The sequence below is a fragment of the Mastigoproctus giganteus genome, chromosome 9, assembly GCF_048544385.1.
Source record: "Mastigoproctus giganteus isolate SK-2022 chromosome 9, ASM4854438v1, whole genome shotgun sequence".
NCBI lineage: Eukaryota > Metazoa > Arthropoda > Arachnida > Uropygi > Thelyphonidae > Mastigoproctus > Mastigoproctus giganteus.
The window spans coordinates 69,030,726-69,046,996 of NC_143583.1; the positions used below are offsets into that span (position 1 = coordinate 69,030,726).

The window sequence follows — 16,271 nt, forward strand, 5'->3', positions numbered from 1 at the left end:
ATTCTGGCTACAACAGTAGTTGAAATCACAAAAATTTTCACAGCACTGGAAAAAAGATGCCTTATGTCCATCACAAAGCCAATAACCTCATCACAGACCACCTTCGCCGCAATAGCAGTGGCCCCAAAACTGGCTGGAGTGCCAACTCCTCCTCAGCCACAGGCCCAACATGTAATTATTGTCAGAGCAGATGAACAGTCGAGTCTGGCAACAAGCGAAGAAGTTAAGAAAGAAATTACAACCAAACTTAAAGAAGAGCTACGAAGTGTGAAGATAAAGTCAATCAGAAAAATCAGAGAAAGAGGTGTAATTATTGAAACGGCCACCTCCTCTGACTTAGACATACTCAGACAGACCAAAAAGATCAGAGATCTTAACTTAAAAGTAGATCCTCTAAGAAAGCAGAAACCAACAATAGTATTATATAACATAAGTACAGACATGAATGAAGAAGAACTTCTTATGGACCTGTTCCACAAGAACCTCAGCAACACAGAATTGGATTACGACACCTTTTTACAAGAAATAAAGGTGCGATTTAAAATGAAGGCTCACACCCAGAACTTACAACACTGGGTACTTGAAGTACCCGGCCATATCAGGAAAATCTTCCTAAAAGTAGAGAAAGTCTATATTGGTTGGACGGCCCATGGAGTCAGAGACTTCACCACTGTCACCAGATGCTACAAATGTCTGGGATATGGTCACACCTCCAAATATTGCAAGCAAACAGAAAATACTTGCGGTCATTGTGGAGTGCTGGGACACCGAACCACAGAATGCCCAAAGAAGGACTCCCCACCCATCTGTCCTAATTGCAGGAACAGGAAGAAGAGTGATCAACACACATACAGAGACCAGAGTTGTCCTGAATATTTAAGAGCCATTGACCAAACAAAAGCCAGAACGGACTATGACTGACAAAGCTGAATACGCATCTAAAGTTATGGAACACATCAAAGCCCTGCAACTCAATTGCCAAAGATCAATATCAGTAATGAACGGACTCTCTAAAATTGCTACAGAAGAGAAACTAACAATACTAGGGTTACAAGAACCCTATACATACAAAGGAAAGGTAAAAGGATTGCCCTTTGGATCCCAAATGGTGACATCAAACCCAGAAACTACTGGTACAGGAGGAAATGCAAGAACCTGGGTCTGGGCGGCCATTACTATCCTAGACCCACAAATAACAGTCACCAAGATAAACAAACTATGCACAGAATACGCAGCATGTGCATGTCTCGAAGGCTCATTTGGCCGCATTTATGTGGCTTCAGTATACATGAGATGTAGCCAAAACACGCAGTCAATTGACCCCTTCCTCAACTATTTAGAACACCTCCTACTCACACTCTCACAATCAGCAATACTAATAATGACAGACTCCAATGCAGCATCTACCCTGTGGAACAGCCCCACAACAAACCTCAAAGGAGAACTCCTAGAGGAATTTATCCATGCAAACAGCATAAAGGTACACAATACAAAAGGTCATCCACCAACATTTGTTAGTGCACATGGACAATCTTATATTGATGTCACCATGACAAACAGGTTCTTTACATATAATCTAACAAACTGGACAGTACATCCATCATGGACAACCAGTGATCACAACCCCATTACCTTCACGATAGCCACATTGCCTACAACACCAACCTTCCGCAGGAACTACGACACCCCAAGGTACAAAACTAAAAACGCAAACTGGGAACACTTTGACAGGAATCTAATAGATCTTACCAGGGAGCAACTGGAACAACAAAATGGGGATGTGAACAAGCTCCAGCAGAATATCACAGATACTATTAAAGAGGCGGCTAACAAAACCTTCCCACTCAAACAAAGGAAGCCCAGAACAGTCCCCTGGTGGACCCCAGCACTTGCAACACTAAGGAGGGAACTAAGAAAGGCTAGGAAGGAATTCCAAAAGGCAAAAAGAAACAACCACAATCAAGCGGAACTGGCCACTCTATATGAAACGTACAAAACAGCTAGGAACAATTATTTCAATAACATTCAAAAGGAGAAAAAACTAGCATGGGACAGACTAATTCAAAGAACACTGGGAAAAGATCCTTGGGGCTTACCGTACAAACTACTTATCAATAAGCTACATCCAACAACCCCATTAGCATCAATAGTAAAGCCTGACACAACGGAAACACTCTCCTGGAGTGCAACTATGGACACCATATTAGATGAAATTATATACCAAGATATAACTGTACCAGAAAACCTGGAACAGACAAACATTAGGATTCAGCACCTGACATATACTGCAGTGGCAGAAGAGGCACCGTTTTCAGAACAGGAAATAGAAGCTGCGATCACATCTTTAAAGGATGGTAAAAGCCCTGGAATAGACCTGATTGAGGTCTCCATAATAAAAAGGGTATGGAAAACCTGCCCAGATATGCTGAGAAACCTTTATAACTCCTGTCTTGTAGCTGGCACCTTCCCTACAGCTTGGAAAACAGCCAACCTGAAAATTATATTAAAGTCCCCAGAAAAACCGACAAACCAGGCCACGTCATATCGACCAATAGCACTGTTACCCTTCCTTGGGAAAGTGCTGGAAAAACTCCTGGCCCAAAGACTCAGAAACTACTATAACTCAAAGGCACTAAATTCAAACGGGCAACTAGGCTTCACTCCACACAAGTGCACCACAGATGCAATTAACCTTATGCTAACAACAATTAAAAATTATAACCACAAATATGTCCTCGGCCTCTTCGTGGACTTCAAAGGGGCATTCGATACACTATGGTGGCCGAGTGCCCTTGCGAGGTTCCGAGAGGCTGGGGTATCAGCTCCAATCTACAAGCTTATGGACAGTTACTTTCAAGACCGGCGCGCACTCGGGCTGTTGCTCAGTTATGCGAAAGATAACAAGAGGATGCCCGCAGGGTTCAGTCCTGGGACCCCTGTGCTGGAATATGGTGCTGGACGGGTGGCTAAATCTACCACATGGAGAGATTATACCCATCGCATACGCGGACGATCTCGCCCTGGTAATCCCAGGAAACTCACGCAAGGAACTCGAGGATAAAACAAACACAATCCTGCAGGAACTTTACACATGGAGCAATACGCATAAGTTGATAATATCAATACCAAAGACCAAGCAAATCCTTCTCAAAGGCCACCTCGACCTCAATAGACCACCAAATATTAAATTAGAAGGTCAAAGAATTGAACTAGTGCGTCAGCATAAATACCTGGGCATCTGGATAGATGACAAGCTATCCTTTCTGCCACACATCAGGCATATCGTCAAATCAATCAGGAAAATAGCAGGATGGCTCATTAACATCACAAAAGCCATATGGGGAATTAAATCCTCCACACTAAGCCTATACTACTCCTGCTTGTACATTCCCATTGTCTGCTATGGAGCCGGGGCCTGGGGTTACAGAGCACTGAACTCGGCTTGCAAAAAATACTTATTGCAGTCACAAAGAGTCTTTCTCCTGGCAACCTGCAGAGCATGCAGGACAATTTCTACTGAGGCCCTCCAGGTACTGTGCGGGAGACCACCCGTATACTTTGATGTAATCTACCACTACCTGGCACACAACCAACGGCTAGGCATACAGGCTACGCTGGGAGGAATTGCCAACGACACCAACCAAAGTATAAAAGAAAACAAAGCAAGAATTTATAGGGACATAGGCACAAAATGGCAGGATATCTGGCAAACAACAACTAAGGGAAGAGACACCTTCACCTTCTTCCCACAAATATATCTGCGAGACAAATCCAGGAACTGGTGGACACCAAGCATGCATACTACTTTTCTAATCACAGGACATGGTAGTCTCAACTCCAAACTCCACAAATTAGGCCTAACTCTCTCCCCCCTTTGTCAATGCGGCGAAGAAACAGTGAAACACCTCATACTTGACTGTTACCTCTACACAGATCTGAGACATCCCCTGCTATTGGGGACTAACGTAACTAACGCTGGAGAATTCCCACAACTGATAGCTGGGGCAGAATCGCTCAAACTTCTTTCAGCTTTTGCAGGAAAATTATTCAGGCGAAGGGCGGCCCTCCAGCAGGAAGCACAGAGAGACAGTAGGTAAATGGGAAAATGAAAAGAAGGAATGAAGTGGAAGGGACTCAACAGAACAAGAAAATAGGAAGTAACGCAGAACGGAAGCACAATTATACTGAACTGAATAAGAAGCAAAAGTAAGGACTCAAGAACAAGACATCCCACAGCTTAGGAGCAGCGGAGCACACATAACTGTGATGTAGCTTCCTTGAAATTAGTGACTAACACTGAACATGCTCTAAAGAACTGGGTCGATGTCATAGGCCACATAGTGTCTTCAGTATGTGCGTTTTTTTTTTTTTTTTTTTAATTTATTAGTGAGGACCCTACCTTCATAGGACAGGACCGAGATCTACGAGAAGCTGAGCAATCGAGAATTTCACTTGGTTATAGCCCTACAGGACTGGGTCGAAGCCACTGGCAATAATCATGTTTCCCGTTAACTACCCTGCCACACTGGCTTGTCCGTCCTTCTACTCGCAAAACACACAATGAACTCATCTCCACACACTCTAGGACAGGATTGAGCCCTGCAAGAATGTGTGTCTTGAATGCGGTGCTTCCCCTCAAGATGAAATTAAACCCTGTAGGACGAGCAAAGATAACTGTGAACTGTATAGCTATGATAATTATAAGATTTTCTTAACTACCTTAGAACTGTTAAGTTGCTGTTGCAGTAGCGCTGTGGTTAAGGACACTGGTTGTGTCTTCGGCCGTAGTGTTGTTGCGACAGTGGCTGTTTTGCCAAGTATTTATATTGTCAACTGTAAAATTGTAGTAATTACTAACTTAGAAGTGTTCACTTTTGTTCAGGTTTTCTGTGGCTCCGGGGGTGCCGCGGTTGTGGTGCACTGGTTTGTGTCTGTCGCCACGGCTCCGTCGTGGCTGCCGCAGGTGCATGGAATTGATTGTTACGCCGTGCCCTCTTCTGGCAGGATGGGCCCCTACAAGGGCCAATATTTGGTATAGATCATTGGACAACCTAAACATTGAACATGCTAAACTCACTAGAAACACCCACTACTTTACTGCTCCCCTTAACTAAATCTAAATTCATCCACACGCTATGTTTTAATCTCCTGACGAAACTTAACTTATTTTAAATTATTACCATATTGTATGTAAAACACACTAGAAACATTCACTCCATTAATTGATCCCCACTCAACTAAACCAACTCTATCCACACTTGATGATTTACTCTTTTATTGCTATATTTATCTCTATTTTAATATTATTGTATAAACATATAGAGGTTCAAGAACCTCCTTTTGTGAAAACCAGACTCCCTGGAGCGCCTCCACGTGGCTAGGGACGGGAGTCAGGATGCAAGATATATCTGTTCTTGCCTCCTGGCTGCAAAGTCTCCAGGTGCCGGCATACAACACTCAACAAAACAAACACTCAAACAAAAACCTCCCCATACACACACTCGCCGGCTTAAAAAAACCTACAAGAATCATTGCGGCAATAGGGGAAACCCTGGAGGCTGCAGTAAACAAAAATACTTTGAATACTTTGTTGTTGTTGTTTCCAAGGTACAGGACTCAGGGTGTAAATTGGGAAACTTTTGAGAACAGGCTGTGCGTAGAAGCCACGGCTGATAACATCGAGAGAATTGGGCAACTGCCGGCAATGGAGCAGGTGGAAGCCGTAAATGACCAAATAAGGTTGGTCTGTGATGCCTCTCTCGCAAAGAAAAAGAGAAAACAGAATCATGTGCCCTGGTGGTCTCAGGATCTCACAAATCTGAGAAATTAACTGAAAAGTGCTCGGCGTAACTACCAGCGTGCCAAGAGAAATAATAGGGCAAGGGTTGAGGTGGACCATCTGGGCGACCTTTACAAGCTGGCCAAGCGGACCTACTTTAATCAAATTTATAGAGAAAAGAAGAGTGCTTGGGAACAACTGGTTAAATCGACACTAAAGGATGAACCGTGGGGACTTGCTTACAAAATTGTAGCGGAGAAATTGCACCCTGGTGAGATCGTTTCGTCTATCATGGCTGATGGGCAAGAGACTCTTTCTTGAACAGAGTCAATGAATGCAATATTGGATGGCATTATTTGCCAAGACATTTGTGTACCAGAGAGTATGGAACAAACAAATTTAAGGATGGAGCATTTGATGTATTCTGGATTAACTGATGAGGACCTGTTTACTAATCTTGAAACTGGCATAGCTATTGATTCTTTGAAGGATAACAAATGTCCAGGCTTAGATTTACTTGAAGTTGCAATATTAAAAAGAATCTGGACAACCAAACCACAACTAATTGTTAATCTTCTTAATTCCTGTTTGGCTGATGGGTGTTTTCCAACTCCCTTGAAGCAAGCCAATCTTAAAATTCTGGTTAAAAATCCTAACAAACCCCTCAATGTTCCTTCCACCTATCGTCCTATTGCATTGCTACCAGTGCTAGGCAAGGTTTTAGAAAAGGTTATTGTAACTAGATTTATGAAATATTATAAGGCTAAAAATCTACAAGTAAACACTCAATTTGGCTTTACAAAAGGCTGCTCAACTGTTGATGCTATAAAGTTTGTAATGGATTCGGTCTCAAATGCGGATTCCAAGTATGTCCTCGGCCTCTTTGTGGACTTCAAAGGGGCCTTTGACACCTTATGGTGGCAAAGTGTCCTGGAGAGGTTCCGGGAGGCCGAGGTGTCTGCTCCCCTTTATTGTCTAGTTTCTGATTATTTACATGGTCGTAGCCTAGTGGTGTATTCTGGTGTCTGTTCGCTTACTCGTGCTGTTACTCGGGGTTGCCCTCGGGGATCAGTCCTAGAACCGGTCTGCTGGAATGTGGTTATTGATGAGTGGCTCTGGGTACAGCGCGACAAAAAATTTTGAAGGCGGAATATGCAGACGACTTGACCATATTGGTTTTTGGAGAGTCTCGTAGGGAACTTGAAGAACGCGCGAACGAAATCTTGGGAGACCTTGATGGTTGGTGTAGTATGCACAAACTACAGATTTCTATTGACAAAACTAAACAAATGCTTTTGAAAGGTTATTTGAACCTGAATAGACCCCCCAATGTAAAAATTAATAATCAATCCATTAAAATTGTAAGAACGTATAAATATCTTGGAATAATGATGGATGATAGATTTAGTTTTGTAGCCGACACAAAAAATATGCTGAACAAAATAAGTCTTAACTGGTAAAATCATTAAAATAACTAAAAATGTCTGGGGAATTAAACCCGCAACTTTAAAGTTATACTACGAGTGCATTTTTATACCAATAATTTGTTATGCTGCAGGTGCATGGGGTTATCGTGTTAATAACTGTTTAGTCTTGAAGTATTTAACTCAAGTATAACGTTTCTTTCTTCTTCTTGCAATCACAAGAAATTGCAGAACAGTGTCAACAATGGCACTCCAAGTACTGAGTGGAAAACTTCCCATTCAATATGAAGTTATTTACCACTACTTACAATATTATCGTCGGAAAGCTCTGCCTGCGAGGGTGAGCAACTATTCAATTAATTTAGACACACCAACTAAGAATGATAATTGTAGAATTAGAAGAGAGTTTGTTAATATAGTTGGCAATTAACTTGGTCCAATGCAGAAGTTGGTAGAGTTACTTTTAGATACCTTCCTAACATATTAGAATTTACCAAGCAACGGTTGGCCTGGTTTTGCCCAGGTCTGAATGTATCTTTTCTTCTAACAGGGCATGGCAGCTTGAACTCCAAATTGTTCACTCTGGGGTTGGCTGCCTCTCCATTATGTAAGTGTGGTGCTCCTGAGACCATGGAGCATTTAATATTTAACTGCCATCTCTATACAGACTTAAGAAATAATCTACAGCTTCTTACAGAAGTGTACAATGAAGATGACCTACCATGTTTTGTCAATGATAAAGAAAATTTCCTAGCGTTTTGTAATTTTGCAGATAAATTGTTTGCACGTAGGAAGAGACTAACTGGAGTTGATCTGTAAAGAGTGATGCCAAGTAATCCAGAGTTTGTGTTCAAGGACAAGAACTATTATGCTTTTTTTTCTTTACCATTAAATATGTTTTCTGTAAATAAGTCCTTAGTTTTTTCTTAAGTAAATATGTTGATTCCACGATGGTAATGATGTTGTGTTTTGTAGATTATTTGCCATAAATATAAAATTGGATTTAGTAGAATTAGTAGAATGATAAAGAAAATTTCCTAGCTTTAAGCAAAGTGAAATTGTACCTGAAAGGACCTACTGCTCAAAACGTTCCGGATAAATTTTGGAAGATGACCTCGAAGACTGGATTCATAGAGATCGTGAAGAATCCCATGTTGCCAGGTTGTATCAAAAGCTTTTTCGATGTCAAGACATATCATCACTAGGTGTTCGTTCCTGAGAAATGCATTTCGGATGTTTCCTTCAGCTTTGACCACAAGGTCAAGTGTTGATCTAGTTCTTCGAAATCCATATTGATTTTGACTTAGAATGCTTTCAGTCTCTATGAACTATGTCAATCTGGCATTAATTATTTTTTCTAATATTTTTCCTATACAACTAGTTAAAGCTATCGGTTGCTGGATCTGAATGGTCCTTTCCTGCTTTTGGGAAAGCTAATACAATAGAATGGCGCCAACTGGTAGGGTAGTAATCTTTGTCAAAGATTCTATTATACGGTTTTAGCAGAGCAGAATGGGACCCTTCACTCAAATGATATATCATGGCATAGTACACTCCATCAGGGCCAGCAGCACTATTATTGGATCTTGCAATTGCAGTATGTAACTCTGCTATGGTAAGGGTTACATTATATGGAAGCTGTCGTGAAGTATTGAAATTGAGATTATAGTTTTCTGCCTGTACTTTATGTGCCTGGGAACTTGGCTCAAAATAATTACTGTATTTTCCAGTCCACAAACACAATTTTCCCAGAAAAATGGTGGCTAAAATGTATATGTGTCTTATGGTTCAAAGGTATAATAGATGCATGCAGTGATATAAAGTTTTTTTTTAGATCAGGTTATATTGTTGTTGTGTAGCATATCTCACCAGTAGTCACGTTTTATTGCCAAAAAAAAAACCCTACTTTTCTCTAGGAACTGCAAGTCTTTCATTAAATATGGAATCAGCAATGTTCACAATGGCACAAAACACAATGAACTGAAAAAATTTAAAGTTCAGACCACCATAACATAAGTAATGACGAGTGTGAGTGTACCAAGTTTTTCAGATTTAAGAGGAGTATATTCAGATTTTAAGAGGAATATATTCATTCTACACTGATATTTAGTTTAGAAAGCACTTATGAATTTGTGTTTCAGATGTAGGCAATAAAATATTTTTTTTCTAAAATTCGATTGTAAAACCTCGGTGCATCTTATGGTATTTTAGTAATATATCACATCATCCCATAGCATCAGCTTTTGTCAATCGAAATCCAGATATTTCTGTAAGGAACTTTATGTAAACACATGCCAAAAAGTATAAAATAATTTAGTTTTGATTTTATTTCATCCTATTTTATCTTGATCGCTAGTTTCAATAAGAATTACTACAGTGGCATTAGCATAATAAATTGGTGCAATTAAAGTGAATAATTTAAAAAAAAAATCATACTACCTTGCTCAGTTAAGATGGTTGCAATTCTGGTGTAGATCTGAAAAATAAATAATTTTTAATTATGATTGTTTCTTTTTTATTCATATCACAAAGTTTAAGTGATTTGAATATATGAAAGATAGAGAAATGAAAGCTTTATTCATACCTGCCAACTTTTCTGGTATTTGAGTGCACCCTACCATGGAATATTGTCCCCACATCTGGAGCAGTGCCCCCAGAAACCTCTCTTAGGCTTCTAGATTACATTCAAAAGAGCAGTTATGTTAATTAATGACCCATCTCTAACAAAGTCTCTCCACTCTCTGTCTCATAGACATTCTGTTTCTGCTGCATGCCTTTTCTATAAATACTTCCATGGGCACTGTTCTGAATTGGCTTTAATAATTCCTGCTCTCTCTCTCTCTCTCTCTCTCTCTCTCTCTCTTCCAAACCAGTCTAAACATGTGCTGCAACCAGTTAGCATCCTTTTACTGTCCAACTTCAAACTCACAAAACCAACTTTTCTTCTTCTTTATTTATTCCTTCAAATTGTTTTCTCTTCATATGTATTTCCTGAAAATTACAATCTATAGAAATTCAAGTCTAATGTTAACAAGTATCTTCTTTCATTTTCTCAAACTTCAACCCATGCATGGTACTAAGTACTATAGGTTTTAATACCTCGTGTTTGGGGTTTTTATAAAAGGAAAAAAAAAAAAACAATCTGTTAATTAAATTTATTATTTAGCCCATAAGGACAGCAGGTTTTAAATTCAACAAAGATTTTCTCCTGTCTTAACCTTAAGTTGAAATCATGAATTTGTGCTAAAACTGAGAAAATGTGAACTGAGAAATGCATAAATTCAATTTCTTGCTCAATATTATTATTATTTTTATTATTGACATAAACATCTGATCTGTAGATTAATTCTTAAGTGCAATTTATTAATGGTTTGTCCAACATTTTTAATATTACAAGCATGGAATGTAATCAGGTAAATGACATTACCTAGTTTGCAAAAGATAAGTGATGTTGAATTAGCAGTATGCTGCTAAGGGTACATATAAGGACAAGTTAGGCAACATTTATTGTTATGAGTATTAAATTCAGCAATAAAATTATTACTGGGTGTAGCCAAGTATATCTCATGAGAATCAAGTTGAGGGGCATTAGATGCTAACTTGCTCTGTGAAGTGTGTGTATTCTGTGTATGTAAAGTACTAACAAAATGTGACAAGGAACTAACCAGAGCAATAGACCTCGGGGTAAAATCTATCCTACTCCACTCATGTAGTATGCAATTATTATCCCATTGTAAGTTCACAGTATGTAAGGCATTTTAAAAAAAAAAAAAAAGATAGCAAAAGCAATCCAAGGCAGCATAAACATAAAACAGGCAAAATTAGGAATATAAAATATAAAAAATATATGAGGAAAAAGAAGCAAGAAAATAGGTAAAAATACATATCATTTTACCTACTTTCTTGCTTCTTTTTCCTTTTATATATTTTTATCTATTTTCTTTCTTCTTTTTCCTCTTTTATATATACAGGGTGATTCACTACCAGTGCAACAAACTTGCAGGAGGTGTAGGGGGCACAAAGACTAATCGGAATCACATAGCATTGCAGGGTTCGAAATGGCTTCGTCATGCGGTAGAGGACGTTGAATGGGAGGTCGCATGAACAGCGATCCCGCTGGAAGTCAGCATTTGCGAACCGGTTCCCGAGGCAGTAGGATGGACGAGTATTCAAACGTTGAACTGGCCGACATGCACCTCGCGTATGGAGCTGTGGACTGTAACGGGCGCGCTGTTCTGCGATTGTACCAGGAACGTTTCCCACACAGGCGTGCTCCTCATCATACGATTTTCGCACGTGTGCACAGAAGGTTAAGCGAGACTGGTTTTTTCACGAGAGATACCATGAATCGAGAGCGAACGACGAGGATGCCAGACAATGAGGAGAATGTCCTACGTCTTGTAGAAGGTAATCCATGTACGAGTACTCGAGCGATAGGCCAACGATTGGGTATTTCCCAATCCACTGTATGGAGGATACTGTCAACAAACCAAATGAGTTCATACCATCTGCAACACGTCCAATCATTGGAGCCTGCGGATTATCTCCTCCGGAGGACTTTTGCTACTTGGTTTCTTCAACAGAAATGGTTCGCAAATGCTGACTTCCAGCGGGATCGCTGTTCACGCGACCTCCCATTCAATGTCCTCTACTGCATGACGAAGGCATTTCGGACCCTCCAATGCTATGTGATTCTGATTCGTTTTTATGCCCCCTACAGCTCCTGCAAGCTTGTCACACTGGTAGTGAATCACCCTGTATATATATTTGCAAATATAAATAAACAGAAATGTTATTAAATTACTTACTTGGTTAAAAATTAGTATACAAATAAGATTCAAAATTGCAGCAGTTGTAGACGTAATTATAATGGCAAATGTAGAAACTCTTTTGTCTTTTTTAAGAAGAAGAGCTGCAGAGACTGAAATTCTGTACAAGATAACTCCAACAACTGCTGCTACTGCAATACTAATCTGAAATGGAAAAAAAAAAATAATAATAAATAAATAAAAATAAAAAAAAATAAAAGGTTAAAATTGATAAAAAAGTGGTACCATCTTGAATAATTTGACGAATACTGTATCTAGTTTATTACACTTTTTGCATAGAGTTCAAATGATATATGACATATGTTATATTGAAATACCATTCATTTTATTGAAATGAAATAATACTGGAAATTGGTAATAAAAAATAATACACTTTAAGCTCAAACAGTTATTATGGAAATCTGTATCTTGGGAAACTTGGTTATCTGAAAACCTAAAGCCATCTATTCAAAACTGGTATTTCAAAGCTGCAAAAAAAAAAAAAAAAAAAAAAAAAAAAAAAATGGTGCCAGCTGCTCAATTTACAGCTAGTTTGGCCAAACTAAAAAAATATAGAGATTTTATAATAGTTTCTATGGAGAAATACAAAGTTCAAACTACAAAATTAATTACCGCACAACACTGGCTTAAAAATGTCACTGCATGGAAAAGAAAATGAAAACAAATTGAACCCCAAATTGCAGTTTAGTATATTTATTCTAATAAAATATCTTGGAATATACTTTAAGTCCTAGTGAGTCAAATTAATGAATACTAAATAACAAAAGCCTTTTCATTACCATCATCATCATCCAAAGCTTGTTAGGACAGTATAAATGTTGCAGTAAAAGTACAAATCAGCCCTGCAGTAACAACCTTCCATTCACTATTTTACTTTATATTTCCTATGCCCTGTTAGATCTTATTAGAGGATAAAGGGCCTACTTTGACTAGCTCTAGTCAAAGTAGGCCCTTTATCCTCTAATGCTTTCTTGACACCACCAATCTACCTTCTTCTTAGTCTTAGCTTCTCAGACGGGAAATTAGCTTCTTAGCTAATATCCCTTCTCCCATCTTTTCTACGTGCCCACACCATCTTCAGTTTGCTTCAGTTATCTCTGAATATTTGTTACCAAGTTTCTTTCCTTATTTCCTCATTTGTAATATGGTCTTTCCATTGCTTCCTTCTGTTTTCCTTAAAACTCTCATTTTTGAAGGTGGTAAGTTTTCATCAATTCTTTAATTTCTTACCCAGCTCTATTGTTAAAGTAGGTTTATAAACAACTAATTGTCTTTTGGCTAATTTCTCTTTCACTCTAAATGAATTTGTTAATTGGCTTCCTACAGTTCCTGCTCTATTTATTCTACTGTTTATTTCTATGCCAAACCTTCCATCTTCATTAAAGACTCTTCTTAGATAATAAAAACTGCCAACTTGTGTACAATCAAAATTTTCCTTGTTTCTCTCACCTTTCATAACTATTGTTTTGTGTAACTAAGTTCCAAGCCAAATTCTCTACAACCTATATATTTTATTCAAAGATTCCTGAATATTTTGCAGACTGCTGCTTAACAGCACAATATCCTATGCACACGATAGTGATCCAATTTTTACATCTCCCACACTGAACTGCATCAGTAACTTTCATTGCTTTATTAAATGGCACATGAAAATTACTATAAAACGTTGTGGGGTGTAGCCCTATCCTCAGTCCAGTTTTAATCTTAAACCATTTCTAATATTTCTTCTGATACTCACTGCTGACCTGCCATTTTTATACAAGCATTTTATTTCCCTTATTAGATTATCCTTAATGTCATATTTATGTAAAATTTTAATGAGCAGACACTTCTAGGTACTTTGTCATATTTCTTTTCATGATCAACAAATCCTAAATATTGGTTTTTGTTGGGTTCCCATGACTTTTTTATAATTTCTCTTAATGAAAATATTTGATCCTGACATCCTCTGTTTGGCCTACGTCAGACTGTTCTTCCCTAAGTTATATATTCAACAATTCTACTAATCCTAACCCTTCTTTTCTAAAATAGGCCCTTTATCCTCTAATCTTATTTTAATCTATTCTAATCTAACCCTCCTTCTCTCAAAGTAGGCCCTTTATCCTCTAATGCTTTCTTGACGCCACCAATCTACCTTCTCCTTAGTCTGCCTATAACCATTCATTTATGAGGTGCCATCCAAAAGTTCCCGAAATGTATTTATAAAATAAATTAGACTCACCCTGGGTCTTATTCGCCACCGTCAACCTCTGAAGTAGTCCCCTTGAGAGCATAAACACTGACCCCAGCACTTCTCTCATGATTTGAATGCATCCTGAAAGTCCTTCTTCATCAGGAGCCTCCGTAGCCAGGTGGGAAAGAGCAGCAGTGCGTAGCACACGCTTCTTGATTAGACCGGGGTTCAAGCCCTTCACCACCAAATACGGAGGATGTGGAAAGGTCAGGGAATGACCATCGCATATTCCCGGAGCAATATGGCCTTAGTTGCTAATGTTCCTAAAAACCAAATAACAACAACAACAACCTTCTTCATCATAGTGTTCAGCACCACCTGCAATTCGGTTTGGATATCCTCCTCGCTGTCAGATCTTTGACCCTTCAGCTTGATTTTCATTCTTGGGAAGAGGAAGAAGTCGCAGGGGGTGAAAAGTCTGGCGAATAAGGAAGGCTGGGGGACAATTGTCATGTTGTTGGATGCCAAAAACTGTGCCACAGCAAGAGATGTGTGGGCCGGCATATTGTCATGATGAAAGAACCAGTTCTTTGTGCGGCACGTCTCTGGATGTTTCCTCTCAACGGCTTCCCTTAACCTCCTCAGGATGTCGCAGTAGAACTTTGCGTCGATGGTCTGGCCAGGAGAGACAAATTCCTTATGGATAATCCCAATTAATGTCCAAGAAACAGATCAGCATGGACTTCAAATTGCTCCTCACTTGTTGGGCTTTCTTCAGTCAGGGCAAAAATGGGCTCTTCCACTGAGATGATTGTTGCTTGGTTTCTGGGTCATATCCATATACCCAACTCTCGTCACCAGCAATGAAGTTTTGATCACTCCTGGCCCGTTCTTGAAGATCTCTGCTAACTTCCATGCGCTGCTATGTTTGGTCTTCACTCAGTAACCGTGGCACAAACTTGGCTGCAATCCTTCATGTTCAACTCGTCTGACAAAATCCTGTAACACATGATGTACAATAGTCCTACAATGCCACAATGGATGGATGGTCTGCCTGCAGTCTTCAAGGATTGCCGTCTGAACTTTGCAACATTTTCCGGGGTAGCGCTCGATGATGGATGCCCAGAGCAATCGTCATCGTCATCAACCGACATTCTACCATTTTTAAAACAGTTAAACCAGTAGCAGATCTGCGCCTGGCCTAAAGCATTGTCACCAAAAGCTTGTTTCAACTTCTAATGGGTTTCTGCTGCTGTATCAATAAGAAGGAAACAAAACCAAGTCTTATTTTCTTCTTCATATAAGCTATTATCATTTTTGCAATTTTTAAAATATCAACGTCAATAATTTTTACTCAGTCAGTATGTGAGGAAAAATAATTATTGGCAAATTATTTCAGTTGAAAAAAAAAAAATAATAAAACTTACCAATAATAATACAACAGATACAGACATTAATGTATATGGCAGTTTTTTCCTCCAGAATGGCACATATGGTTCATACATCTGCAAAGAAATAAATTTTAAATATAATGAATGAATATTATTTGTATTTGATTGTATTACAATTATTATCATCATCTTAGCAACTTGAAAACAAAAAAAAATTACTTTTTTTTTTGTTTTTAAGTAGTTATATCATAATAACAACAATAATTATGATATAACTGTACTAAGGTATGATTAGGATGAATATAACCCTATATTGAATTAAATTTACTAATGTTATATAATATTTAGTGTTTTTATTTAAAATGGAAAAAAGATAGTGTTACTTGAAAAGGAAAAAAAAAAATCTTACTCTTGTAATAAAATTCAGCTTTTTCCTATGGACATGAGAAAGCTTTGCTAAATATTCTGGACGGGGATTTTCCTGTAATTCAAATCAGAAATATAGCTTCAGCTTTTAGTAAATATAAATACATGTAAAATACAAGCACTAACTGGTTGAACTGACATTCACATTCTTCAATACATCTGGTATTTAATATAATAATTTGCCCAAATTTTTGAAAATAAGGTATTTCACACAACTTCAACAAAAAAAAAAAAAAAAACCCAAATTAC

The 16,271-nt window shown here is 38.5% G+C and overlaps 1 protein-coding gene across 1 annotated transcript in view; it reads right to left on the minus strand.

The window, feature by feature from the left end:
- LOC150080426 (anoctamin-5-like) overlaps positions 1-16,271 on the minus strand; it is a 251,979-nt gene that overhangs the window by 113,184 nt on the left and 122,524 nt on the right. The window contains exons 14-17 of the mRNA XM_090381897.1: positions 16,006-16,077; positions 15,633-15,710; positions 12,012-12,176; positions 9,643-9,679 (exon numbers count right to left, since the gene is read on the minus strand). Coding sequence (XP_090238023.1) covers positions 9,643-9,679; positions 12,012-12,176; positions 15,633-15,710; positions 16,006-16,077 — 352 coding nt within the window. The remainder of the gene's footprint in view (positions 1-9,642; positions 9,680-12,011; positions 12,177-15,632; positions 15,711-16,005; positions 16,078-16,271) is intronic.